This window comes from Gopherus evgoodei, chromosome 2 (genome assembly GCF_007399415.2).
Source record: "Gopherus evgoodei ecotype Sinaloan lineage chromosome 2, rGopEvg1_v1.p, whole genome shotgun sequence".
Taxonomy (NCBI): Eukaryota; Metazoa; Chordata; order Testudines; family Testudinidae; genus Gopherus; species Gopherus evgoodei.
This window is the reverse complement of record NC_044323.1, coordinates 254,182,580-254,210,309: the sequence shown is the minus strand read 5'-3', so window position 1 is coordinate 254,210,309 and position 27,730 is coordinate 254,182,580. Positions and strand designations below refer to the sequence as shown.

The following is a 27,730-nucleotide window of genomic DNA, read 5'->3' as shown; positions in this document are numbered from 1 at the left end:
GGGCTCCATTTCCTGCAGACCAAAACGGAACACAGAATCGCGCTGCATTGAAACCATGCAAAGACGGCGCCAAGTGTGGATGGAAACACAGAGACTGCTGGGATGTCAAGCAATGCATCACAGGGCTTTGGGACAGGAACCAGAATGACCTGCACCCTCCGCTCCCTTCCCACAACCCACGGCGCCAGAATGGGAAGAGGTGCTCTGTGGGATAGCTGCACATAATGCACCACTCCCAACACCACTGCAAATGCTGCAAATGTGGCCACACTGCAGTGCTGGTAGCTGTCAGTGTGACTACACTGCAGCGCTTTCCCTACACAGCTGTATGAAGACAGCTGTAACTCCCAGCGCTGTACAGCTGCAAGTGTAGCCAAACCCTAAGAGGCTTAGCCTGCTGATGTCCCTGAGTCCCTGTATTGATACTTTAGATAGGGTTCTGGGCACGAAACAGTCAGCCTGCAGGAAACTACAACTAGTAGAGAATGCCACAGCTCGCCTTCTCATCCACACAAGTTACCATGAGTACAGAAAATGTGTCCTTCTCTCGCTACACCATTTCCCCATGGAATATTGCCTCAAGTTCAAGATCTCAGTCCTCCTCTTCAAGGCATTCAACGATCTAGGCTCAAGATACCTAGAAGGTCATCTCAAGCTCTGGGAGAAGGTCAACAGTTCTGCTCCTCTGGAACAATGCATCTACTGCAAAGGAGATATCTGTGTAGGAGACAGAGATTTCTCAGGAGGTCATCAGTCCATGACTATGGCTTGAACTCCTGCAGAATATAAGAACTACACTCAGACCTCACCATCTTCCATTTCCAAGTGCAGGACACACTTCTTCAGCCTGACTTAAAAAGAAAGAGATGCCACACAGCACATGATACACACAATAAAAATCCACACACAGTATTCCCTCTTGAGAGAAAAAGCAGAAGAAAAAACCATATGACAGATGTTGGTCACATCCTTTAATGCACTTTTGGAAGGTACTCAGATACCATGCTGATGGGCACGGTAAACACTTGAACTGATCAGATTATGTAGACCACAATCACAAGTTAATTCTTGTGAGAAAATGGAATAAGAGGTAGTAGAGAAATTATCACCTTGCAACAGAGATGTGCCAACTGGGATGATTTCAGGAATGTTGTCACAGCTGTAAATGGAGTGCTGGAATTCTGGAGAGCAGTCATTGTCATCAGTGATATGAACTATGACCTGCGTGGGACAGGAGGCAGAAGAAAAGATTAAACATAAAATGATAGGTGTCTGCTGAAGAGAGGCCTACCAGGACTGACCTGCTGCTTCCCAAAAATGAAATGTGTGAGAGCACTGATGTACTGGCTCTGGTTAGCCTTGTTAGTTTTTACCCCTTTCACTCACATCTGATCACTCAATGCATTTACTTTTACAATTTACTTCATTTCCATTTTAAAATAATGTTCATTGGGTACTAAAATTTCTCAGTACAATGTAGCATTGCAAAATATTTGCTATGAAATATGAAACCTCAAAATCAGAAGGTTTTTCACATTTTATACTTTACCAACTTAGTCCAATTTCAGGCAAGGTATTCCCCTTTCTGCCTTTTAAAAAATCAAAATCAGGAACACACGACTGGAAGCGTCCTATTTTTATTTAAAAAATGTAATTTTTTTAAAAACTCAAAATCTAAAATTTTGGCTCAAAAATCAATTCTTACATCTTAATGCATGAAATGTTATGTTTCAATCTGAAACCAGCATTACAGAAAAAGCCTTGACTTCTGAGTCACAAGTGGATCAGGAAAAATTATAGCTACTTTGTCATATTTTTGCTATTTTTGCTCAGCACTTGCTCAGCACATTGTACTTCATAATGCATCACAGTCATACATCTCAGTCTGAGTATCTAGGTACTTATTGCACCTATTACTGTAATATCTCTATGCTGCCCTCAGACATTATCGAACTTGTTCCCACAACACCTCTGTGAGTAAGAAAGCAGCAAACCCATTTTTTCTGAACAAATTATGTTTTTAAAATTAAGGCAAAGATAAAATATTCCTTGGCCAATGTCACACAGGAAGCATTTTGCAGACCCAGAAACTGAACCCAGGTCTGATTCTCAGTCCACTGCCTTGACAATAAAACCATCCTCCCTCTCAATCTACACGCAGCTTTGTGTTGTTATTTAGATTGTCAGTGTGGGTATGTCTACACTATGGGATTATTCCAATTTTACAGAAACTGGTTTTTTAAAACAGATTGTATAAAGTCTAGTGCATGCAGCCATACTGAGCACATTAATTCGGTGGTGTGCGTCCATGTACCGAGGCTAGCGTCGATTTCCAGAGCTTTGCACTGTGGGTAGCTATCCCATAGCTATCCCATAGTTCCCACAGTCTCCCCCGCCCACTGGAATTCTGGGTTGAGATCACAATGCATAATGGAGCAAAAACAGTGTCGCGGGTGATTCTGGGTAAATGTCGTCACTCAATCTTTCCTCCGTGAAAGCAACGTCAGACAATCATTTCGCACCCTTTTTCTCTGGATTGCCCTGGCAGACGCCATAGCATGGTAACCATGGAGCCTGTTTTGCCTTTTGTCACTGTCACCGTATGTGTACTGGATGCTGCTGACAGACGCGGAACTGCAGTGCTACACAGCAGCATTCATTTGCCTTTGCAAGGTAGCAGAGACTGTTATCAGCCCTATTGCACTGTCTGCTGCTTTGGAAATTGGCGATGACGGTTACCAGTCATATTGTACTGTCTGCTGCTGTCATGGGTGCTCCTGGCTGGCCTCGCTGAGGTTGGCCGGGGGCGCATGGACAAAAATGGGAATGACTCCCCGGGGTCATTCCCTTCTTTATGTTTTGTCTAAAAATAGAGTCAGTTCTGCCTAGAATATGGGGCAAGTCTACTAGAGAACCAGAGAGCACAGCCGCTCTGGGTCAGAGCCCCAGAGATCCCGCAGAAATGATGAGCTGCATGCCATTCTAAGGGGTGCCCCTGCAATAATCCCACCTGTTGCTTCCCTCCTCCCACACCCCTCCTGGGCTACCGTGGCAGTGTCCCCCCACTTGTGTGATGAAGTAATAAAGAATGCAGGAATAAGAAACACTGACTTTTTAGTGAGATAAAATGAGGAGGAGGCAGCCTCCGGCTGCTATGATATTCCAAGCAGGACATCTCCATCACTCATTAAAGGGTGGCGGGGGAGAGAGGAGCACAGCCTCCCGCTGCTATGATAGTCCAGAATCTCCATTAGACATGAAAGGGGGGAGGGGGAGAGGAGCTCAGCCTCCAGCTGCTATGATGAAGACAGTTACCAGCCCAATTGCACCATCTGCCAGGACTGAATCTCCAGGACACAAAGCTTAAAGAAGCGAATGACTGGGAGTCATTCCCATTTTTGCCCAGGCGCCCCCAGCCGACCTCACCGAGGCCAGCCAGGAGCACTCACAGGATGATGACGAAGATGGCTATCAGTCATATTGTACCGTACAGTCTGCCACCGGAGGGGAGGGGAGAGGAGAGGATGCTGCTGTTTAGCCCTGCAGCACCCTGTCTACCAGCAGCATCCAGTAGACATACGGTGACATTGAAAAGAGGTGAGAAACGAATTTTTTCCTTTTTTTTTGAGGGGGGGAGAGGGGGTAAATTGACGACATATTCCCTGAACCACTGGCGACAATGTTTTTGACGCTTCAGGCATCAGCCAAGAATGCAAATGCTTTTCGGAGACTGCAGGAACTGTGGGATAGCTCGAGTCCTCAGTCCCCCCTCCCTCCCTCCATGAGCGTCCATTTGATTCTTTGGCTTTCCGTTACGCTTGTCACGCAGCACTGTGTTGAGTCACCGCTGTGGCCTCTGTCTATCATAGCCTGGAGATTTTTTCAAATGCTTTGGCATTTCGTCTTCTGGAACGGAGCTCTGATAGAACAGATTTGTCTCCCCATACAGCGATCAGATCCAGTATCTCCCATGTGGTCCATGCTGGAGCTCTTTTTGGATTTGGGACTGCATGGCCACCCGTGCTGATCAGAGCTCCATGCTGGGCAAACAGGAAATGAAATTCAAAAGTTCGCGGGGCTTTACCTGTCTACGTGGCCAGTGCATCCGAGTTCAGATTGCTTTCCAGAGCGGTCACAATGGTGCACTGTGGGATACTGCCCGGAGGCCAATACCGTCGAATTGCGGCCACACTAACCCTAATCCAACATGGCAATACCAATTCCAGCGCTACTCTCCTCGTCGGGAAGAAGTACATAAATCGGTTTTAAGAGCCCTTTATATCGATATAAAGGGCTTTGTTGTGTAGACGGATACAGGGTTAAATCGGTTTAATGCTGCTAAATTCGGTATAAACGCGTAGTGTAGACCAGGCCTGTATGTAATGAGATCACTAAATACACTCTTGATGGAGGAAATAGCTGCTATAGTGAGGTGATTCATTATATTCATGCAAAGCCAAGTACTTCATTGTACCTCAGTTACACTGCTAAGTCCGCTCTCAGCTTCCACTGCTTTCACAAGAAAGTGATAGAGACGGTGTTCGCTCTCATAATCCACAGTATGGGTCAAACTGAGCTCTCCACTCTTCTGGCTCAGGCTGAAAAGGCCACTGGGGTTCATCAGCAGAGTGTAAGAAAGAGGCTGGCTCTGGAAGGAAACAGCCTCCACAACTGCTACTCTGTGAAGAACAATAGCATAGTCATTAGCCAACTTGTTATAGTCTGTTACACTAGGAGAGTCAGAGAAAGTAGAGACAGAAGGCAGATTACGCCACATAGCCCAGTTGCAGAAAAGTGCAGGACTGGCCCCTGCAAATATCTAATACTTCATCTTGTCTACATTCAAAATGACTCTTGTAGAAGGGATTCTGCCACTCCTCTGAAGACGCTATTCCACATTATATCAGATCTTGGGAAACAATTTGCCTTTTCTTCACTTCAACCCATTATTCCCAATCACCTGACTAAACATTTACTCCTTCCTTGGTATTTACACCCTTCAAATCCTTGCAGACCATTAAGTTTTCTACCTTCGTGATCATGAAGCTAAACTACATATATTTCTTTTAATCTTTCTTCAGAAGCTGGGATTAAAAACATCTTAACCAGACACTTACCAGACAGAAGTAGATATGGAAGACAAAGGGGAAAGGCCCCACCAGTGAGGTCCAGGACAATGACCTGGTGAGAAACCCTTCCCCTGCTTCCATAGTTGCTGGGAAGGAGAAAGGGGCTGGGATTTCCACCAGGTACTGTCACTGCCTTGTTTGGGGCTCCACTGTAGATATCAGCCTCTGGCTAGTATGTTCCATTTTATTTGAAGTGCTATCCCCCTCTAATCCGCAGGACGGGAGAGGAATTGTGTATGTTCATGATCAGAGCCTCTGAAGAGGTAGCAGGTAGGCCTCCATCACTTTACTGCTTCTTCAGCCTATTTTCTCCTCCCCTGCAACTAACTCCAGCATCTGCCTCTTCTGCTACTCAAATCTTTGCAGTAGCAGAGGCTTCTGAATAGCAGTAATAACATTCACCAGTCTTGTCAGTGTCACCCCACTGCTGCTTGGCAAAGCTACTCTGTAGTAGCAGCTACAGCAGCAGTGAAGCCAGCCTTACCTGAATCTGTTTACATTAGGGCTGTCAAGAGATTAAACAAATTAATCACAACTAATTGCACTGTTAAACAATAGAATACCATTTATTTAAATATTTTTGGATGTTTTCTATATTTTCAAATATATTGATTTCAGTTTCAACACATATACAAAATGTATAGTGCTCATTTTATATTTATTTTTTAGTATAAATATTTGCACTGTAAAAATAAAAAAATAGTATTTTTCAATTCACTTAATACAAGTACTGTAGCGCAATCTCTTTCTCATGACAGTTGAACTTACAAATGTAGAATTATGCACAAAAAATAACTGCATTCAAAAATAAAATACTATAAAACTTTAAAGCCTACAAGTCCACTCAATCCTACTTCTTGTTCAGCCAATCGCTCAGACAAACAAGTTTGTTTACATGTACTGGAAACAATGCTGCCTGATTCTTGTTTACAATGTCACCTGAAAGTGAAGACAGATGTTCGCATGGCACTTTGTAGCTGGCATTGCAAGATATTTACGTGCCAGATGCACTAAAGATTCATACGTCCCTTCATGCTTCAACCACCATTCCTGAGGGCATGCTTCCAGGCTGATGATGCTTGTTAAAAAAAATCATGATGACCCAGCACGTTGTTCGTTTTAAGAACACTCACTGCAGATTTGACAAAATGCATAGAACATATTAATGTGAGCTTTCTTAAGATAGTTACAGCACTCGACCCAAGGTTTAAGAATCTGAGGTGTGGCTTTCAGAAGTTTTAAAAGAGCAACTCTCCGATGCAGAAACTACAGAACCCAAACAACCAAAAAAGAAAATCGACCTTCTACTCGTAGCATCTGACTCAGATGATGAAAATGAACATGCACCAGTCTGCACTGCTTTGGATCGTTATTGAACAGACCTGTCATCAGCATGGACACATGTCCTCTAGAATGGTGGTTGAAGCATGAAGGGACATATGAATCTTTAGCGCCTCTGGAGCATAAATATCTTGCAACACTAGCTGCAACACTAGCTACAACAGTGCCATGTGAATGCCTGTTCTCACTTTTAGGTGACATTGTAAATAAGAAGTAGGCAGCATTATCTCAGATGTAAACAAACTTGTTTGTCTGAGTGATTGACTGAACAAGAAGTAGGACTGAGTGGACTTGTAGGCTCTAAAGTTTAACATTGTTTCGTTTTTGAGTGCAGTTACATAACAAAAAAAATCTACATTTATAAATTGCACTTTCACGATAAAGAGACTGCACTATAGTATTTGTATAAGGTGAACTGAAAAATACTATTTCTTTTATTATTTTTACAGTGCAGATATTTGTAATAAAGATAATATAAAGTGAGCACTGTACACTTTGTATTCTGTGTTGTAACTGAAATCAGTATATTTGAAAATGTAGGAAAACATCCAAAATATTTAATAAATTTCAATTGGTATTCTATTGTTTAACAGTGTGATTAAAACTGCGAACAATCACCATTCTTTTTTTTAGTTAATCACGTGAGTTAACTGCGATTAATCGACAGCACTAGTTTACACTGAATACGTTTGGAAGATTTTCTTCACAATCTAGAAAAATGAGCCCCTCTTCCCCACACACACTTTACCTGGCAACTTGAAATCTAGTCTATTAAAAAATAGTTGAGTACTTTTGGTATTTATTTATTTAGATTTAAAATAGAAGACTCCTATATAAGGCTCCAGGCACTAACATCATGAATCACTACAATCCCAGCAGCACCGTTCATTTTAGCAGGAACTTAGCCAACCAGCCACATACAGAAATTCCTTCTCATCCCTTCATCACTATAAAGAGGCATACCTTCAGCTTCATCTATAAATCCTATAAAACCAACCGCTTTTTCTATGCCTGTCTCTAAGTCTCCTTGCCAATTTTTATGGCTTTACATACACATTTTAAAAATCTTTTCCTCTCCTTATTGTGGAGTGAAAAACCCATATAGACGCAGGACACCAACTGACTATACTGGGGCTGTGTGCAAAGCAAGAACATTGGAAAAATAGAAAGTATTTCTCTCCAATGTCTTTGTCACAGTAATCTTATGTGCCACTTGTAACAGTAAAAATAAAGGTAGATAGAAGTTAATGGTCTCCCTTTAAATTTCACCAAGTGGTCCCATGCTTGCCTGTTATTAGCAAGTGGTGCTTTGAAGAGCTGCTCATGAATCAAATCTCCCAGCCTTTTTAATTTTGTTGTCTCCTCTAAGTTCACTTCAGTCAATCAGCCTACAGATTTCTGGTGTCAAGGTACCCAGAACTAAAAGGATCTGAAGAGGACATCAACACAAACAGAGGCTTTGGTTGGTGTGTTTTTTAAATGTAAACCTCCGCTAAGAGAAGATTAAATACAATTAAATTAACTTATCATTGGCCACACTGCTAGAGCTAATTTTCATTACTATTCTATCAGCTACAGAACACTGTAAGTTTACACGAACCCACAGAGGCATCATAACAAAATAGGTATTGTCATAGGATGTTTCCTTTTCAAAGAACTGTGCAAACAAGAATCCTTACAATCTCTGAGACAGAGGTAAGCAAAAAGAAAAAAAAAATCCTCATTCCAATAAATGCAGCATTTGAAAACAATAAATAGGGACCGCTTGGCAAGTACCATAGGCATAACCTGTTAATTTTCACTGAAATCCGTTTAGTTTGGAGAAACTGTTTGAAGGCACAGAACATGGAGAAAAAAACATTTTAATAGAAGTCAAGGAACTTCTTCCTAAAGGGAGACGTTTGGCATGTGTGCATTTTACAGGAAGGGGTGGAAGATGGAAGGCATTTCAGAGATGTAGTGATTTGTCCTAGCCAAATCAGTGCCAGGGCTGGGATTTTAATCTCCTACTTCCTGTTCCCAGTCTAGTGCTCAGCCCACTGTGCTACGCTGCTCCTCCATTTGAATGAGTCACATTTTCCTTCTGAACTGCAGTACAGGAATATCAATTCAAGTATAGCCCTATGAACAAACAACACTGGTTGCAAAGGAGTCACTATGTGGTGCCCCACAAAGTTTCTCTCCAAGTACTGGATCCTGGCTTTCTTCCACTTACTCTTCTCCTGCTGGAGTACTTTCAGGGACAAACACACTGTAGGACACGTTAGTAAACTGAGGAAGTCTGGAACCAACCAGGATGGAGATGGAGGCATAAGGACTTTTGTTCCCGTATTCATCACTGGCCTGCACTGTGACCATGTATTCCTTATTCCAAGTTAAAGGCAAACCGGTTGTCATTATAATGCCTGTATCCATATCAACTTCAAATCGCTCTTCGCCACCTATTAATAGATGTACAAAAACCATTCTAGTAGAGGCATCACAGTAAGAACATTCATTTGCATCTTCATTACCTTTAAACTTCGGCTTTGAACCCCTCATTTTTTTCTACACATTCTCCCTTTAAAAAAAATTCTTTATTTTACCCCTTGTCCATACTGTACATTGTGAGACAGACAGTATACATATGTTCTATATGGACAATGGACTTTGTGTCAAGTGCCAATTACCCAATATTGTGCACTAAGACAAAACACCCAGGACGCAACTCTAGCTCTAAAGCTAGCTGTCTCGTGCCCTCACTCAGCAGCCTTCAGGCTTAATGCACTACAGAGCTATATTAGGACATGTGTTCTTTATCCAACCCTAACAATAAGTATGGGACACCGTATATTGGTATGCTGTCATTGCAGCTCTCAAGGTCAGTTCTGCACAGATCTCAAAAAAGAGTAGCCTTCCCCATCCTGAAATTCTCTCGCCACTGCTGGTCAGCCCCCATCTGCAAAACAATCCTTTCCCCACCAATCCACGGTGGCTTCCCAGACCCCCCAAAAAAGGTAATCCAGCTCAGGAAACCCCTCCCCGAAGAACCCTACACCCTCAGTTCATAGCAAACCACATCCGTGTGTTCAGACAATGTGAACTGAGAATGCAACAGGCATCCCATGTGTATGCTGAACAGTGTGAGCCCTGGAATTGTTTTCACTATGAACTGTGGGAAGTCAAGTGGGTTGAATTTTATTTTTTTTAAATCCCATGTTTCCACTCTCTCTGCCACACACTTCCTTTCCAGGCGGGCTTCTGTCATTTTCTAATTTCTTCTCTGCCAACGTGGACCCAGCAATGCTCCATGCACGAGGACAACTGCTTGGGCTGTATTACAGCAGTCAAAGTTGGATGAATTTGGCATTGGACTTTGCATGTCGCACCATCGAGCAGATGTGGAAGCAGAAGAATATTCTACAGCAGCAGCAGCTCCTCTGGCAGCCGGAGAGTACTCAGAAGAGATGGCAGATGGACAAGGAGCAAGAGGACAATGATCCAAGCTGGATCACCTACACAGCGTTTATCGTCATTTCTGGACCTGAGAAGCCAGCATGGACTGGTGGGAGAGGATTGTTCTGCAGATTGGAGCCGAGTAGCAATGGTGACAGAATTTCAGGATGGGGAGGGCTAACTTTTTTGAGATCGGTGCAGAACTGACCTTGGAGCTTCAATGACAGTGTAGCAACCTGTGGAGAAACAAGAATGCCATGCCACCCCTGAGTACTACTGGACCGTAGCCAACCAATTTGGCGTGGGGTGATCAACTGTTGGCAACATTCTCAAGCAGGTCTGCTATGTCATTGATAAAGTGCTATCTAACAAGCTCCTAAAGCTGGGTAATGCTCTGGAGACTGTTGATGGCTTTGCACGCATACAGTTCACAAACTGTATTGGGGCAATTGATAGAACACAGGTGCCTACAATTCATCCCCCAGTAGAGCACAAAATTTATTCAAACAGAAAGGGGTATTTCTTTTTGGTGGGAGATTTACGGATATAAATGCAGCGTAGTCTGGAAGATTCTAAGATTCTGAGATCTTTTAGCACTCAGTTCCGTATAGATGAATGGAGAAATGAATGTTTGCTCCCAGGACCACAGTAGACATTAATGGTGTGGAGGTAGTTTGATTATTGTGGAAGACTTGTCTTATCCTGTTATGCCCTGACTAATGAAGCCATACAAAGGCCACTTGGACAGCAGGAAGGAACACTTTAACTATCGCCCGAGCAGTTGCATCATAACAGTCGAGTGTGCATTTGGCCGTTTAAAAGCAGATGGCACTCTTTATGGAACAGGTTGGAAGCAGCCAGAAAAAAAGATGTTTGGACCATTCACTGCCTGTTGTGGTCTGCACAATATTTGAGAGAGCAAGGGAGAAAGCCTTAACAATGGGTAGGAAGCTGAGGTTCAGTGACTTGCTTGATGGTTCAAGCAGCCAGCCAGGTTTCCCTTAGAAAATGCTGACACTCAGGGGAATATTGTCAGGGACGCCTATTGTTCATATTTTAAGTCTTCTGCCTGAACATGTGCAGTTGTTAGCCCATGGGGGAGGGGGAACTGTTGAGATAGATACATTTCAAGCATTGGAGTGTAGCGTACGAGTGGCGGAAGTGGAATGCTCTCTATGTACTTCCGAAAACCCCTATGAATTATTTCAGCTTTATTTACAGGATTTTCATAATTAGGTGCAATAAGGACTCATAATGGATTGATTAAAATGGTTTTTATTATGAAAGAACAAAACCAAAAATACAGTTTTTATTGAACTAATGGAAAAAATATGTTTTTGTATTTGAAAATACATTTAACTAAACAGTCTACTAATCAACAAATCTTTAATTAAAGCAACAGTGCAGACAAAACTGAAAGAGCACCAGTACAAATGGTGCAAACACAACTAGGGGGGCAGTTGGTTGCCTTACAGTTACAGGTGAGTATAAGCCAGCCCTTTGCCTCTTCTTGCTTGCATGGGCACTATGGTTAAGCGCAGTGGGTCAGAATTTTCAGGGGCACTGCTGGACTCAAGAAAGTGCTGGGCTCCCAGGAGCCAGTATTCTCAATGCCTGAAGTTGTTTTGAGAGGGGGATGGCCACTGGTAGCACCACTGCAAGGGTATGGTGGGGAGGACTTGCTGCTCATTCCAGTACCCAGTATTGTCCAGGTTGCAAAGGACATGGATGGATCCTGAATTCGGGGACTGCAGGGCCTGCTGGCCTAACAGGAGCTGTTTTGGAGAACATTCTGGTTCAGGATAGCATCCATGAGTTACCTATGCCTCTCCTCTGTCTTTTTGTATGCTCTTCTTGGCCATGGCAATGCTGTCCTTGGCCACTGCCATAATCTCCCAGGAGAGCTGCATTTCCTTCTCCCTCTGGGTCCCACCTACAGCCTCCACCTCTTTTCCAGAGAAAAAACAGACTCATCTCTCCGCCAAAAGCTCAACAAACATCTTGTCCTGAGTCTTCCTTTTACATCCCCTTCAAGAGGCCAACCTCTCAGCAGTACATAGAGGCCCTCTCCTTGACGCTCTGGTTGTTGCTGGTGCTGTGGCTGTAGGAGCGTCTGGCCGAAAGAGCTTCCTGAACCAAAGCTTCTCCCCAGGTGGTAATGAAAGCCAGTGTCTCAGCATGACTCAGTGCAACTGTGCAAGGCATGTTGTATGGTTTCAGGAGTGCTATCACAGCTACACTGCAAGAATGATACACCAGGGTCCAGGAGCAAATGGGCAAAATGTGGCTCTGTGCCAGCTTTTAAAAAGGTGGGGAGGTATTGTCCTGGGAATTTGATACAGGAGCATGGGAGGGCACACAGGTAAATGAACAGGTCAGTAACAGTCAACCTGCAAAGCACTATGGGATAATCACTGGAAGCACACAAAAAGTGGCATACAGCAATTGTGTGCACACACACAATAGACCAAACTAATTCCATTTGAAGCAAACCCAGTCTGCTTTGCAAGAGGACTTCCGAGTCTGTGATAAATATGTAGTGATGGATCAAGTGTATGCAGACATTTTCAAACTAGATTAACTTGATTTGATCGGTTTATACTACCCCCGTAGACAAGCCCTTAGTAGCATAGGCCAGACCTTAGCCTGATTCTGGTCACTTTGTATGGAGTAACCAACTCCCTTACACTCATGTACTGGTTTAATTTACACCACTTTACTAATCATCTCTGACCTTCACCCAGTATGTCTAAACAAGGCTATTCTATTGAAATCTTATTAATTAAATGAAAAATTGGAAATTGCTAAAATAAAAATCTCATAGTCATGCAGATTAATCAGTTGATTCAGAAAGGACTTACCTGCAATAAGTGCATAAGTTATCCCAACACTGGAGTTTTCATTGTTATTGTAATGGGCCACAAGCTGGTAGATCAGAGTGCCTTTCCGAGCATCAGGATCAACACGTGCCAAATAGGGGTATGGGTACATACCCCAGGATAGAAGATCCTCTTCTGGGGCAATAATTGTCACATGACACAAATACCAGTCATTGTCTGCAAACACATTACATTTAAACAAAATCAGAAGTCAGACCTAAGACAATTTCACAAATTTTAACCAGACATTTAAAATAATCTAATCTGATTTACCGGTGAAAGATGGAAGAGTGCCTACTGTGTACATCCTAACAAACTGACAAACACTCTGGCAAAAAAATCCACATCTCTGCTGACAGTTTGGTGTTATCAAGTGTAATTAATAAAAAGAAACCAATAATTTAACTAAACATATGTAAATAATCACATTATACCAGATACCTAGAGTTATAGCTACATCACGGAAAGAGCTGTATTCTTCTACTTAAATGGACAATGCTTGGACCAAGGTGCTAAGATAACTGATCCCACATAAAAGTTTTTTGTTTCACCTGCGATTCTAGACTAACCAGTGGGAGAACACAACAGGACAATTATGCAAGCAAGGTGTAATTATTTTACAGTGCCTGAAAGGGTGCTGGGAATTCCAAAGGAGAGACAAAGATGAGCTCCCAGCTCTGATCAAATTACAATCTAGATTTCAGACATGACACCTAGTGAGAAAACGAAGAGGGAGACAAGAGAGGAAGGACATAAGCGGGAACCTGCAGCTATTTGGGTAATGCATTTATACATAACTACATTTACCATCTTGTTAGATTGTTTCTTGCTGGCTTCATAACGACATCCAAGGGGATGCTAGGGTTGCAGACAGGCTTCTTAAAGACGTTTTCCACAAGTACCAACAAATATATTTATGTTTCCAATCAGATCTTAATACTAAACTTTAAAACAAAAAAGCAAATCAAATGGAATATACAAAAGAAAGCTCAGTTGTGAGAAATGAAACAAAAGAGAATAAAGAAGGTGTATAAAGTTGAAACTCATGTTGTCTCCAAGGTAGCATAGTGCACTGATGGTATGTTTGTAAGGACTGCATGATTGTCAGTGGAATATGCATCTGGATTTTTCTATAGTTGTCTCTCAGGAGTCTTTGAGCTGTAACTTACATGATGCCACATTTTACATATAGTTGTAGAAGGCAGCATCACATCAACAAAATCAGTTTCCATGCCAAAAGTTGGTATGGGAACTTCAAACTCCTTTTAAATATAAGCCTGAGATCCAGAGTACTAAAAATCTCATTATAGGTCTACAAAATTATGATGAATTCTCTTATTTTGCTGATTTTCTTTCTCAAGTTTTCAGTGAATTTAGTGCCAATGCAATGTGAAAGATTTACAAGCCGGCACAGTCAAGTCCTCAGTTTATCCACAGAACAGATGCACTGCAAGCAGCAGCATAAATTTCCTTGGGCTTTACTGCCAACAGGCCTAACACTCGTATTCTGTAAAAGCAGCAAAGAGTCCTATGGCACCTTATAGACTAACAGACGTTTTGGAGCATGAGCTTTCGTGGGTGAATACCCACTTCGTCAGATGCATGTCGTATTCTGGAGAGGCAACCTCCACACTCACTCAATCCTTTGCCTCAGCATGCCCAGGATTCCTGTTCACCAGCAGACACCATTCCAGGAGATCAACTAATTTCATAAAGGCCATTTAACAGCCAGAGGATAATGACTCTCATAATCACTAGCAATCTGGGCTAGATTTGATTTGCAAAGTTACCTCCTCTCTTGTACCAACAACATTTGCTGATTACCTTTTTCACTAAGAGGGATGCTGCCAGACCAAGTTAGGATTAAAATCCAGGTTTTATAAAAACTGAGCTTTTATAATGCCAATAATTTTCACACTTGCCAAGGACAACCCCCTACCAACACAGTCACTGGCTTTTTCCTTTGCCTGGGGGTGCTCAACCCCTGCTCTGCCCCAGGCCCCGCCCCTACCCCGCCTCTTCCCTCCCAGTTCCAACCCCTCCCTCCAACCATGCCACATCCCTGCTCCTCCCCACTTCCTCTAGTACCTCCTGCACACCACGGAACAGCTGATTGCAGCGGGGCGGGAAGTGCTGGGAGGGATGGGGAGGAGTTGATCAGCAGGGATGCCGTGGGATGAGAGGCACTGGAGGTGCGGCGGGGGGGGGGGGAAGAGCTGGATGCCAGTGGGTGCTAAGTACTGCTAATTTTTTTCTGTGGGTGCTCCAGCCCTGGAGCACCCACAGAGTCGGCACCTATGCCTACCAAACAAAAACACAAATAGTAAGGAGTAATCTGTCCCAATAAGATTTTGGTCTAGGAATTTTTAGATAGCTACATTTAGGAGCACATACTCTTTTGGTGTTAAATGTAGTGTTGCCACCTCTGAGGTACAAAAACCCAGGACATCCAGGATGCTACTGAGCCCATAAAACTGGACAGCTGGCAGTGAGCACCCTTACAGATTTCCCAGGATAGCTGCTTCAAAAATGGGACAATCCTGGGAAAGCCGGGAGAGGTGGCAACCCTAGTTAAACACTAAGAGTGAAATCCTTGCCCCATGAAGTCAATGGCAAATCTCCTATTGAGTACGACGGTTTCAGGCTTTCACCTCAAAACTGCAGATGTATAGGTTAGCCAAAAGACAGATACACAAAAAAGACAGGGATTTGTTTCACTGAGTTCAACACCATGGGCCAGGAGATCATTCATGTAACTCAGTTAGGTGCGTCCCTGGATCGCTGCGTAAGTGCAGTGCCCTTCAGAGGCTTGCAGCTTGACATTAGCATCACAGTGTGAGGGACAACCCAGGCTGGTGGGTTTCGAGGGTACAATGGTCCCACAGTCCAGGTTGCACCCTGGAGACCTTGTCATAACATATAAACACAAACTTCAAAGAGCAATGAGAGGTAAACTTAGGGGCATCCGAGAGGCTTTTTAAAAACGGGAGTGGATTTAACACACATACATATCACAGCAGATCTGCTCAATTTATAATGTTCCCAGTTGTTCCTTAAGATTCAGAGTTCACAAAGCTGCCCTTCAGAGCCCTATAATCACTTAGAGTTAGAGACTCATTTTTTGCCTCCTGTTACACTTACACAGATATCACTGCAGTATTAGCAGAACTCAAATGAATATATATGAATGTTCTTAGGATTTTGTGTTTTTTTCCCGCACTTCACTTTAAGATGAAAATCTGTCAAGCAAGGTGGATTGCCCATGTTTGAAAGAGAAGGCAGCACAAATGGGGGGGGGAGGTGAAGGGGGGGGAGTGTTGCAGGAAAGGAGGGGAGGACTGGTGAAGACAATAAATCTCAGTTATCAGGTTTTCTCGTCTAGACACTGCAACAGTTATATTTTTAGTATTTGAAGGGAGAGGAGAACAATTCTCCATTTGTCGTTAAACAAAGATTAAATAAGCCAACTTGCAAAAGCGATTGAACTAAAAGCCTGAGCAATCTATATACACCGTCACAGACATGCCAAATCTAGCATGGAGTGAATGGTAGAGGTTGATATGAAGGTAAGAGGTGGGTGTTTGGACTTGCTCCTGCGTAAGAGAATAATTTAGAACTGTCTTCAGAGGCAAATAGGAGGCTAGTCAAGTAGTGACTGTTTTACCCCATCACATGGAATAAGTTGCCTGGAAGCAGCACTGTGGCCCCTGAAAGTTAGAGAACAGGGATTTGTACACTGAGGACTATGCCTCTCAATTATCTATGGAATAGTAGTGAGAAATTCAAAGCAAACATTTTTGAAAGTCACTATTATGGATATGCAGCAGCTACTTTACCCAACATTTGATTGTGCTCTAAGGATTTAACTTCAGTGAAAGAAAAACAGTTTCACCGAGTAGATATATTTTTTGCCATTGATGCATTACAGTTGGTCCACTGTCAGAAATGCAGAAGCATTAACTGATCAAGACACTTAATCAATACTGTGCAATATTTTGTTTCACTGACAACCCACCATATCAAAATGGTTTTACCCACTGATGTTACAGCTCTTCCATTCTGTCAATACTAATCATCAACAACATTTCATAGAACCAAGCTAAAATGTCTGCAGAACAATACCACTGACAGCATACAGCATCTTGTCAATGTACAATATATTTTTAAGAGACTAATGGCATGTGAACCTAAGAAAGTAAATTTAGGGGATGATTTCTCTTTCCACTTACACCTGTATATCTCCAATCGTCAGTGGAGTTACTCCCCGTATACACCAGACGGGGAGGCGGGAGAGGGAGGTGATGTGCAAGAGGTGCTCCAGTGCATCCCTGCTGACAGGATTGCAAAGAAGAACTAAAGTAAAGGTAACTCTTAATTTTGTGGAATCACTGAGTAGTTAGCATTTTGTGACAACAAAAACAACGAAAAATTGCAATGACATCTATGCATTAAAAATACACTACAGGTCTGTCTCATCTTACGCTGGGCTTACGTTCCACAGTCAGCGCATAAAGCGAAAATCGCATATAGTCAAAATCACATTGAGTGTAATGGCGGGCGCAATCGTCCGCACTACAGAAATAGTATTTAAATTGTTATTTTTTTCTTTTTTGTTGTTTTTTTCTTGTTTTTGCTGACAGTGTAAAGCTGAAATTGGGCATGTTAAATGTGCCTAAGATGCGACAGACCTGTATCTTTTAAACTGCTAAGGCTAAACATACTTCAGCAAGTCAATGAAGACACTTTCTGCGTCACTGAACAATTCCATGCACCCATCCTAAGTGACAGCCCAAAAGAAAAACCTGGTCAGGAGTTTCTTCTCTGCTCTGCCCTGCCAGGACTACAGCCTTCTCCCTCACCACTCCCCTCTCCTCCCCAACAACACCTTATGCTTGCAGGGACTGGGTGTAAGTGTAACCATCTCTGTGGCAATGCAGGCAGCCCTCTGCAGCTCTGCTACCAGGGTCCTGCTTACTCACTTCCATTACAGATGGGTTGCAGAGGGCTCCCTGTGCTACTACTATAGCCCTTTCAGCAGCCGGGTGGCCTCCCCTGCTGTTGGAGGCTCGTCCTCTGCCTACCTCTCCTGGCCAGGAGTGTCATGGTATATTTCCCCAATCTGAACCTTAGAGTCCAAGAGTTGGGGTACCAGCATGAATTCCTCTAAGCTTACTTACCAGCTTAGATCTCATAAGCTGCCACCAATCAGGAATTCCAGTGCCTGTTACACTCTGGTTCCCCCAAAACCTTCCCTGGTGACCCCCAAGACCCAGATTCCTTGAGTCTCACAACAAAGGGGAATAAACCATTTCCCTTCCTCCTCCTCCCCTCCAGGTATTCCCTCCCTGGGCTCCTGGAGAGATATACAGATTCAAGCTCCGTGAATCTAAACAAAGGGATTTCCCCTTCTCCTTTCTTCCTCCCAGATCTTTCCCACCCTGGGTACACTAGGAGGTCACCGTGATTCAAACTTATTGAATCACCACACAGAGAGGAATGATACCTTTCCCCTCTCCTCTTTTCCCTTCACCCAGAGGCAATCCAGATTTAAACTCCGTGAATCTAAAACTAAGAGGAAATTCACTTTTCCCTTCTCCCCCCTGCTCTTTCCCTTTTCCCCACCAATTCCCTGGTGTACACAGACTCAGTTCCTTTGAGCCTTAACTAGGAGAAAAAAATCAGACAGGTCTTAAAGCAAAGCTTTTAATAAAAAGAAAGAAAAAAGGTAAAAGTTTATCTCTGCAATTTAGATGGTAAAAAGTTACAGGGTCTTTCAGCTTATAGAAACTAGAAAGAAGCCTCCCCCCCAGCAAAATACAATTTAAAATACTTCCAGCAAACTACACATTTGCAAATACAGAAACAATCAAAAGACTATAACAGCCTTTCTTACTAAATTACTCACTATAAAAGTCTGTAGCAGGGAGATTGGCAAGAAAACTGGTTGCCCATCTAGTCCCTTCCAGGACCCAGAGAGAACAAAGCAAAACCCAAAAAACACAAACAAAGGCTTCCCTCCACCGAGATTTGAAAGTATCTTGTCTCCTGATTGGTCCCCTGGTCATGTGTTTGGTTCCTCAGCGTAAGGTGAGACAGACCTGTAGTGTATTTTTAATGCATAGATGTCATTGCAATTTTTCACTGTTTTTGTTGTCACAGAATGCTAACTACTCAGTGATTCCACAGGGATCCAAACACATGACCAGGGGACCAATCAGGAGACAAGGTGAAAGAGACATTAACCCTTAACTATCTGTTTATGACAAGGAGACTCTGCTCTATTATCCAAACCCCTTCCTTGGTGCCTAGCATGAGATACAAGCCCTTTGCAGCATGTCTCTCATGCTGGAGGCCAAGGAAGGGATTCAGAAAATGCAGAGGTTCAGATAATAGGGTTTTGGATAAATGGGAGTATACTGTATATAAAAAGTGTTTGTTATGGAGCTATTGCAAATGATGATGTTAAAAACAAAAGATTGCTACATCCCATGTGATTTATCAGACTGACTTTAGAAACTCAGTCAGTGCTTTCCTTCCCCAAAAACATACTGAAAACACAAAAGGTTATTGTATTTGGGGAGAAAAAATTAAAAAATAAAAAATTTAACACTGGTCAGAATTACTAGTTCATTTATTCAGGGCTGGGATACCTTTAGTCTCCAAAAGCTCTCAATAGTCTCCATCACCAGGACCAGATGGTATTCACCCAAGAGTTCTGAAGGAACTCAAATATGAAATTGAAGAACTACTAACTGTAGTTTGTAACCTATCATTTAAATCAGCTTCTGTACCAAATGACTGGAGGATAGCTTATGTGATGTCAATTTTTAAAGAGGGCTCCAGAAGTGATCTCGGCAATTACAGGCCAGTAAGCCTGACTTCAGTACCAGGCAAACTGATTGAAATTATAGTAAAGAACAAAACTGTCAGAAAAATAGATTAACACAATTTGTTGGGGAAGAGTCAACATGGTTTTTTTAAAAGGAAAATCATGCCTCACCAATCTACTAGAATTCTTTGAGGGGGTCAACAAACATGTGGACAAGGGGGATCCAGTGGATATAGCATACTTAGATTTTCAGAAAGCCTTTGATAAGGTGCCTCACCAAAGGCTCTTAAGCAAAGTAAGCAGTCACGGGGTAAGAGGTAAGGTCCTCTCATGGATCAGTAACTGCTTAAAAGATAGGAAACAAAGGGTAGGAATAAATGGTCGGTTTTCAGAATGGAGAGAGGTAAATAGTGGTATCCCCTAGGGGTCTGTACTGGGACCAGTCGTATTCAACTTATTTATAAATGATCTGGAAAAAGGGATAAACAGTGAGGTGGCAAAATTTACAGATGATACAAAACTGCTCAAGATAGTTAAGTGCCAGGCAGACTGCAAAGAGCTACAAAAGGGTCTCTCCAAACTGGGTGACCAGGCAACAAAATGGCAGATTAAATTCAGTGTTGATAAATGCAAAGTAATGGACATTGGAAAACATAATCTCAACAGATAAAATGATGGGGTCTAAATTAGCAGTTACTACTCAAGAAAGATCTTGAAGTCATTGCGGACAGTTCTCTGAAAACATTCACTCAACGTGCACCAGCAGTCAAAAAAGTGAACAGAATGTTAGGAATCATTAAGAAAGGGATAGATAAGAAGACAGGAAATATATATATATCGCCCCTATATAAATCCATGGTAGGCGCACATGTTGAATACTACATGTAGATGTGGTTGCCCCATCTCAAAAAAGATATATTGGAATTGGAAAAGGTTGAGAAAACGGCAACAAAAATTATTAAGGATCTGGAATGGCTTCTGTATGAGGAGAAATTAATAAGACTGGGACTTTTCATCTTGGAAAAGGGATACGAAGGGGGGATATGATTGAGGTCTATAAAATCATGACTGGTGTGGAGAAAATAAATAAGGAAGTGTTATTTACTTCTCATAACACAAGAGCTAGGGGTCACCATTTTAAATTAATAGGCAGCAAATTTAAAACAAACAGAAGGAAGTACTTCTTCACATAACTCCTTGCCAGAGAATGCTGTGATGACCAAGACTATAACAGGATTAAAAAAAGATGCAGATAAATTCATGGAGGATAAGTCCATCAATGGCTATTATGAGCAGGAATGGCGTCCCTAGCCTCTGTTTGCCAGAAGCTGGGAATGGGAGACAGGGGATGGATCACTTGATGATTACTTCTTATGTTCATTCCCTCTGGGGCACCTGGCATTGGCCACTGTTGGAAGACAGGATACTGAGCTAGATGGACCTTTGGTCTGACCCAGTATGGCTGTGCTTATGTTCTTATCTTAGTGCTTATGTTCTTATCTTATCCAGGAAACAATTGACTTCCTCCACAAACTCTGGAACATTAACCACCTCCCTCAGAATACCATCCTTACCACTATGGATGTCACCTCCTTATACACCAAAATCCCTAGTTTTTTGTCATTTAAAGTACCTTGAAAGAAGTTCATGTAAAAAAACCTCAGGCTTGTCCTGGTAAAACTGGGGCATATGTTCCTGAACAACAGGTATGAAACAAGCACGTATGTGGAACTAAGACATAATGGGCATGATCAGTATCAAGTTGTATATGTACATTTCTACTACATTTTGGAAAAAGTTATGTAGTGTTTTTCCATTTTTATAACCCATAATTGTTCAACAGCTATGAATGACAGATTCCCAGGGGTGCAAAAAGGATGCCTTCAAAAACTCCAATATTAAAATTAAGTATTTTAAATTTAAAACATTACCACAGCTGTTTTAATGCAACAAAGATCTGTTCCCATGATCAATAATGTGAGCATGTGAATTCCCCTCTAACAGTTTTTTCCACTTCAGTCACTAATGGCATGTCCACATTTGTGCAACATGCCTCATGTGCACAAATATGATGCACTAATAATTCATGGATATCCAAAGGCAAGTGTGCAGATACCTCTTGCTAATACCACTGTTATCAATCAATCTTATGTATCATCAGTGCTGCATCACAAGTTTAGGTAATGTAAGTGTCTGGCAGATCACCCTGAATAATAACATACACAAAAGCATTATGGTTACTAGATCAGCAGCCTCCAGAACAGTGGCAGTATATTGGCTGCTGGATTATGTCGTATGTGATAAAAAGGCAGAATTGCTATCCTACTCTTTGTAACAGTTCTCATCTTTCACAATGAATTTCAAAAGAGGGCTGTTTTCCTCCACCCCCATTATTTGTCTATCTTGTTGATAACCTGATAAGCTTTCCCAAACCAGATGTCTGTTGTATTCTGTGTACCCTGTTTCCCCAAACCAGATGTCTGTTGTATTCTGTGTACCCTGTTTACTCTTTCTAAAATCCAGTGAACAAGCCAGATGTGAAACAAAGATTTGCTGAAAGAACAGGAGTACTTGTGGCGCCTTAGAGACTAACAAATTTATTTCAGCATAAGCTTTTGTAGCATCTGAAGAAAACACAGCTTTGGTAGCATGAAAAAGATTTATTTTATGCTGCTGAGAAACTGATCACACATTAGCTTTGGGGAACCCTAATTTTAACTAGAAGATATGCATGGGAGCGCAGTGAGCCATACAAAACTTGTTTTTTCTGTTTTACAGTGGTTTTATCTACTTCACTGAAACATGGAAGCATATACAGCCTCAGTGTAAACACAGTTATACTTACAATTCACTCATTGTTCTGCTGATATCAACTATCAACAACAAAGTACTGCCCTTAGTAGCTTCCATTGATGACTACAGAAATTTTGTGCAAGTATGGATGGCATCAGATGCCCCCAAAGACTACAGCAGACTCTTGAATACAAACAAATCTTTGCCACCAGGCAACTCACTAAGAGTCTATTAAAAAAGGTTGTTAAATTTAACTTTCATCACACAATGTCCAAGATGCACTGGCCTCTCCTCCTAACAGCTTGTGCAAAAACCCTCAAGATTGTGGAGCCATAATACTAGTCAGGAATAATTACTGCGTTTGTGTAACAGTAAAGAGTAGGGCTGTTGATTAATCGCAGTTAACTCACGCAATTAACTCAAAAAAATTAATCGTGATTAATCGCATTGTTAAACAATAGAATGCCAATTAAAATTTATTAAATATTTTGGAAGTTTTTCTGCATTTTCAAATACACTGATATCTATTACAACTCTGACAGACCCAGGCCAGTGGGGTACAGGAGTCTGGTAGAGGGCAAATATACTGGTCACTGGGTGAGTAATTTTCTGTTCCCTGAGTGACCAGAGCAGAGGCTGCACGAGAGTAATCAGGAACCTGCTAGAACCAATTCAGGCAGACAAGCTGATTAGAACGCCTGCTGCCAATCACGGCAGGCTAATCAGGACACCTGGGTTTAAAAAGGAGCTCACTCCAGTCAGGGAGGGGGGAGCCAGAGGAGAGGAAGTGTGTGTAAGGAGCTGGGAGCAACAGGCACAAGGAGCTGGGAGTGAGAGGGTGTGCTGCTGGAGGACTGAGGAGTACAAGCTTTATCAGACACCAGAAGGAAGATCCTGTGGTGAGGATAAAGAAGGTGTTTGGAGGAGGCCATGGGGAAGTAGCCCAGGGAGGTGTAGCTGTCATGCAGCTGTTACAGGAGGTACTATAGACAGCTGCAATCCACAGGGCCCTGGGCTGGAACCCGGAGTAGAGGGCAGGCCCGGGTTCCCCCTAAACCTCTCAACTCCTGATCAGACACAGGAGGAGTTGACCCAGACTGTGGGTAAGATCACTGAAGCCTGGTCTACAGTATGTGTTTAAATCGAATTTAGCAGCGTTAAACCGATTTAACCCTGCACCCATCCACACGAGGCCCTTTATATCGATATAAAGGGCTCTTTAAACCGGTTTCTGTACTCTTCCCTGACGAGAGGAGTAGCGCTGAAATCGGTATTGCCATGTCAGATTAGGGTTAATGTGGCTGCAAATTGACGGTATTGGCCTCCGGGATGTATCCCACAGTACACCATTGTAACAGCTCTGGAAAGCAATCTGAGCTCGGATGCACTGGCCATGTAGACAGGAAAAGCCCCGCAAACTTTTGAATTTCATTTCCTGTTTGCCCAGCGTGGAGGGCTGATCAGCACGGGTGGCAGTCCCAAATCCAAAAAGAGCTCCAGCATGGACCATACGGGAGATACTGGATCTGATCGCTGTATGGGGAGACAAATCTGTTCTATCAGAGCTCCGTTCCAGAAGACGAAATGACAAAGCATTTGAAAAAAATCTCCAGGTTATGATACAGAGTCCACAGCACAGTGCTGTGTGACAAGCGTAATGGAAAGCCAAAGAATGAAATGGACGCTCATGGAGGAAGGGAGGGGGTACTGAAGACTCCAGCTATCCCACAGTCCCCGCAGTCTCCAAAAAGCATTTGCATTCCTGGCTGAGCTCCCAACGCCTGAAGGGTCAAAAACATTTTCCTGGGTGTTTCAGGGTATATGTCGTCAATTTACACCCTTCCCCCCTCCCCAAAATAAAAGGGGAAAAAATGTTTCTTGCCTTTTTTCAATGTCACCCTGTCTACTGCATGCTGCTGGTAGACGGGGTGCTGCAGCGCTGAACACCAGCATCCCCTTCCTGGTGGATAGCAGTCATATTGTACTGTCTGCCATCGTCATCATCAGCCCGTGAGTGCTCCTGGCTGGCCTTGGTGAGGTCGGCCGGGGGCACCTGCGTAAAAATGGGAATGACTCCCGGTCATTCCTGGCAGATGGTACAGAACGGCTGATAACCGTCCTCATCATAGCAACTGGAGGCTGAGCTCTATCAGCCCCCCATTTCATGTCTAAAGAAAAGATTCTGTACTGCCTGGACTATCATAGCAGCTGGAGGCTGCGTCCCCCTCATTTTATCTCACTAAAAAGTCAGTGTTTATTATTCCTGCATTCTTTATTACTTCATCACACAAGTGGGGGGACACTGCCATGGAAGCCCAGGAGGTTTGGGGGAGGAGGGAATGCAATGGGTGGGGTTGTTGCAGGGGTACCCCCTAGAATGGCATGCAGCTCATCATTTCTGCGGGATCTCTGGGGCTCTGACACGGACTGGCTGTGCTCTCTGGTTATCTAGTAAACTTGCCCCATATTCTAGACAGGACTGACTATATTTTTAGACAAAACATAAAGAAGGGAATGACCCTGGGGAGTCATTCCCATTTTTGTCCATGCGCCCCCGGCCAACCTCAGCGAGGCCAGCCAGGAGCACCCTTGACAGCAGCAGACAGTACAATATGACTGGTAACCGTCATTGCCAATTTCCAAAGCAGCAGACGGTGCAGTAGGGCTGGTAACCATCTCTGCTACCTTGCAAAGGCAAATGAATGCTGCTGTGTAGCACTGCAGTACCGCATCTGTCAGCAGCATCCAGTACACATACGGTGACAGTGACAAAAGGCAAAACGGGCTCCATGGTTGCCATGCTATGGCATCTGCCAGAGAAATCCAGGGAAAAAGGGCACAAAATGATTGTCTGCCTTTGCTTTCACGGAGGAAGTATTGAGTGACGACATTTACCCAGAATCACCCGCGACACTGTTTTGGTCCCATCATGCATTGGGATCTCAACCCAGAATTCCAATGGACGGAGGAGACTGCGAGAACTATGGGATAGCTACGGGATAGCTATCCACAGTGCAACGCTCCAGAAATCGGTACATGGACGCACATTGCTGAATTAATGCGCTTAGTGTGGCGGCGTGCACTCGACTTTATACAATCTGTTTTACAAAACCAGTTTATGTAAAATTGGAACAATCCCGTAGTATAGACATACTCTGAGGTGAGCAAGTCTACCAATAAGCACAGGACCCACCAAGGTAGAGGAGGAACTTTGTCACACAACACAGAATACAAGTGTACAGTGCTCACTTAATATTTTTATTACAAATATTTGCACTATAAAAATGATAAACGAATAGTATTTTTCAGTTCACCTCATACAAGCACTGTAATGCAATCTCTTCATCGGGAAAGTATAACTTACAAACAGATTTTTTTTTAGTTATATAACTGCACTTAAAAATAAAACAAATGTAAAACTTTAGAGCCTACAAGTCCACTCAGTCCCACTTCTTTTTCAGCCAATTGCTAAGGCAAACAAGTTTGTTTACATTTATAGGAAATACTACCGCCTGCTTCTTATTTACCATGTCACCTGAAAGTGAGAACAGGCATTCACATGGCACTTTTTGTTGTAAAGTATTTACATGCCAGATATGCTAAACATTCATATACCCCTTCATGCTTCAGCTATCATTCCAGAGGACATACTTCCATGCTGATGATGCTTGTTAAAAAAATAATGCACTAATTAAATTTGTGACTGAACTCCTTGGGGGAGAATTGTATTAATTCTGTTCTGTATTACCTGCATTTTATGTTATACGAGCCTCTGATGATGGCCCAACACGTGTTCATTTTAAGAACACTTTCACAGCAGATTTGACAAAACACAAAAAGGTACTGATGTGAGATTTCTAAGAATAGCTACAGCACTCGATCCGAGGTTTAAGAATATGAAGTGCCATCCAAAATCTGAGAGGGAGGAGGTGTGGCTTTCAGAAGTCTTAAAAGAGCAACATTCCAAAGCGGAAACTACAGAACCCAAACCATTAAAAAATAAAATCAATCTTCTGCTCGTGGCATCTGACTCAGATAATGAAAATGAACATGCACCGGTCTTCACTGCTTTGGATCGTTATTGAACAGACCTGTCATCAGCATGGACACATGTCCTCTGGAATGGTGGTTGAAACATGAAGGGACACATGAATCTTTAGCACATCTGGCACGTAAATATCTTGCAACACCAGCTACAAGAGTGCCATGAGAACACGTCACTTTCAGGTGACGTGAACAAGAAGTGGGCAGTATTATCTTCTGCAAATAGTAATCAAACTTGTTTGTCTGAGTGATTGGCTGAACAAGAAGTAGGACTGAGTGGACTTGTATGCGCTAAAGTTTTACATTGTTTTATTTTTGAATGCAGTTATTTTTTGTACATAATTCTAACATTTTTAAGTTAAACTTTAATAAAGAGATTGCACTGTAAAAAAGAAATACTATTTTTCAAATCACCTAATACAAGTAGGGATAGTTCAGTGGTTTAAAGCATTGGCCTGCTAAACCCTGTGTTGTAAGTAAACCCCAACTACACATACAATATGATGGGGGGCTAATGTAGCTACGAGTTAGGAAAAAGATCTTGGAGTCATCGTGGACAATTCTCTGAAGATGTCCACGCAGCGTGCAGAGGTGGTCAAAAAAGCAAACAAGATGTTAGGAATCATTAAAAAGGGGATAGAGAATAAGACTAAGAATATATTATTGCCCTTATATAAATCTATGGTACGCCCACATCTCGAATACTGTGTACAGATGTGGTCTCCTCACCTCAAAAAAGATATACTGGCACTAGAAAAGGTTCAGAAAAGGGCAACTAAAATGATTAGGGGTTTGGAGAGGGTCCCATATGAGGAAAGATTAAAGAGGCTAGGACTCTTCATCTTGGAAAAGAGGAGATTAAGGAGGGATATGAAAGAGGTAGATAAAATCATGAGTGATGTGGAGAAGTGAATAAGGAAAAGTTATTTACTTATTCCCAAAAGGTAAGGTCCCATGGGAATCAAGACTGAGGGGAAAAACAACTGAGGAGAGTTAGCAGTTTTTCAAAGGGACACTATTAAGGGCCCAAAAGCAAGCTATTCCGATGGGTAGGAAAGATAGAAAATGTGGCACAAGACCACCTTGGCTTAACCACAAGATCTTGCATGACCTACAAAATAAAAAGGAGTCATATAAAAAATGGAAACTAGGTCAGATTACCAAGGATGAATATAGGCAAACAACACAGGAATGCAGGGGCAAGATTAGAAAGAAAAAGGCACAAAATGAGCTCAAACTAGCTATGGGAATAAAGGGAAACAAGAAGACTTTTTATCAAT

The 27,730-nt window shown here is 42.6% G+C and overlaps 1 protein-coding gene across 1 annotated transcript in view; it reads right to left on the bottom strand.

The window, feature by feature from the left end:
- LOC115646976 (neural-cadherin-like) overlaps positions 1-12,896 on the bottom strand; it is a 63,117-nt gene extending 50,221 nt beyond the window's left edge. Inside the window, 4 exon segments of the mRNA XM_030553502.1 lie at positions 1,110-1,221; positions 4,475-4,679; positions 8,686-8,911; positions 12,767-12,896. Coding sequence (XP_030409362.1) covers positions 1,110-1,221; positions 4,475-4,679; positions 8,686-8,911; positions 12,767-12,896 — 673 coding nt within the window.
- Positions 12,897-27,730: the final 14,834 nt, after the last annotated feature.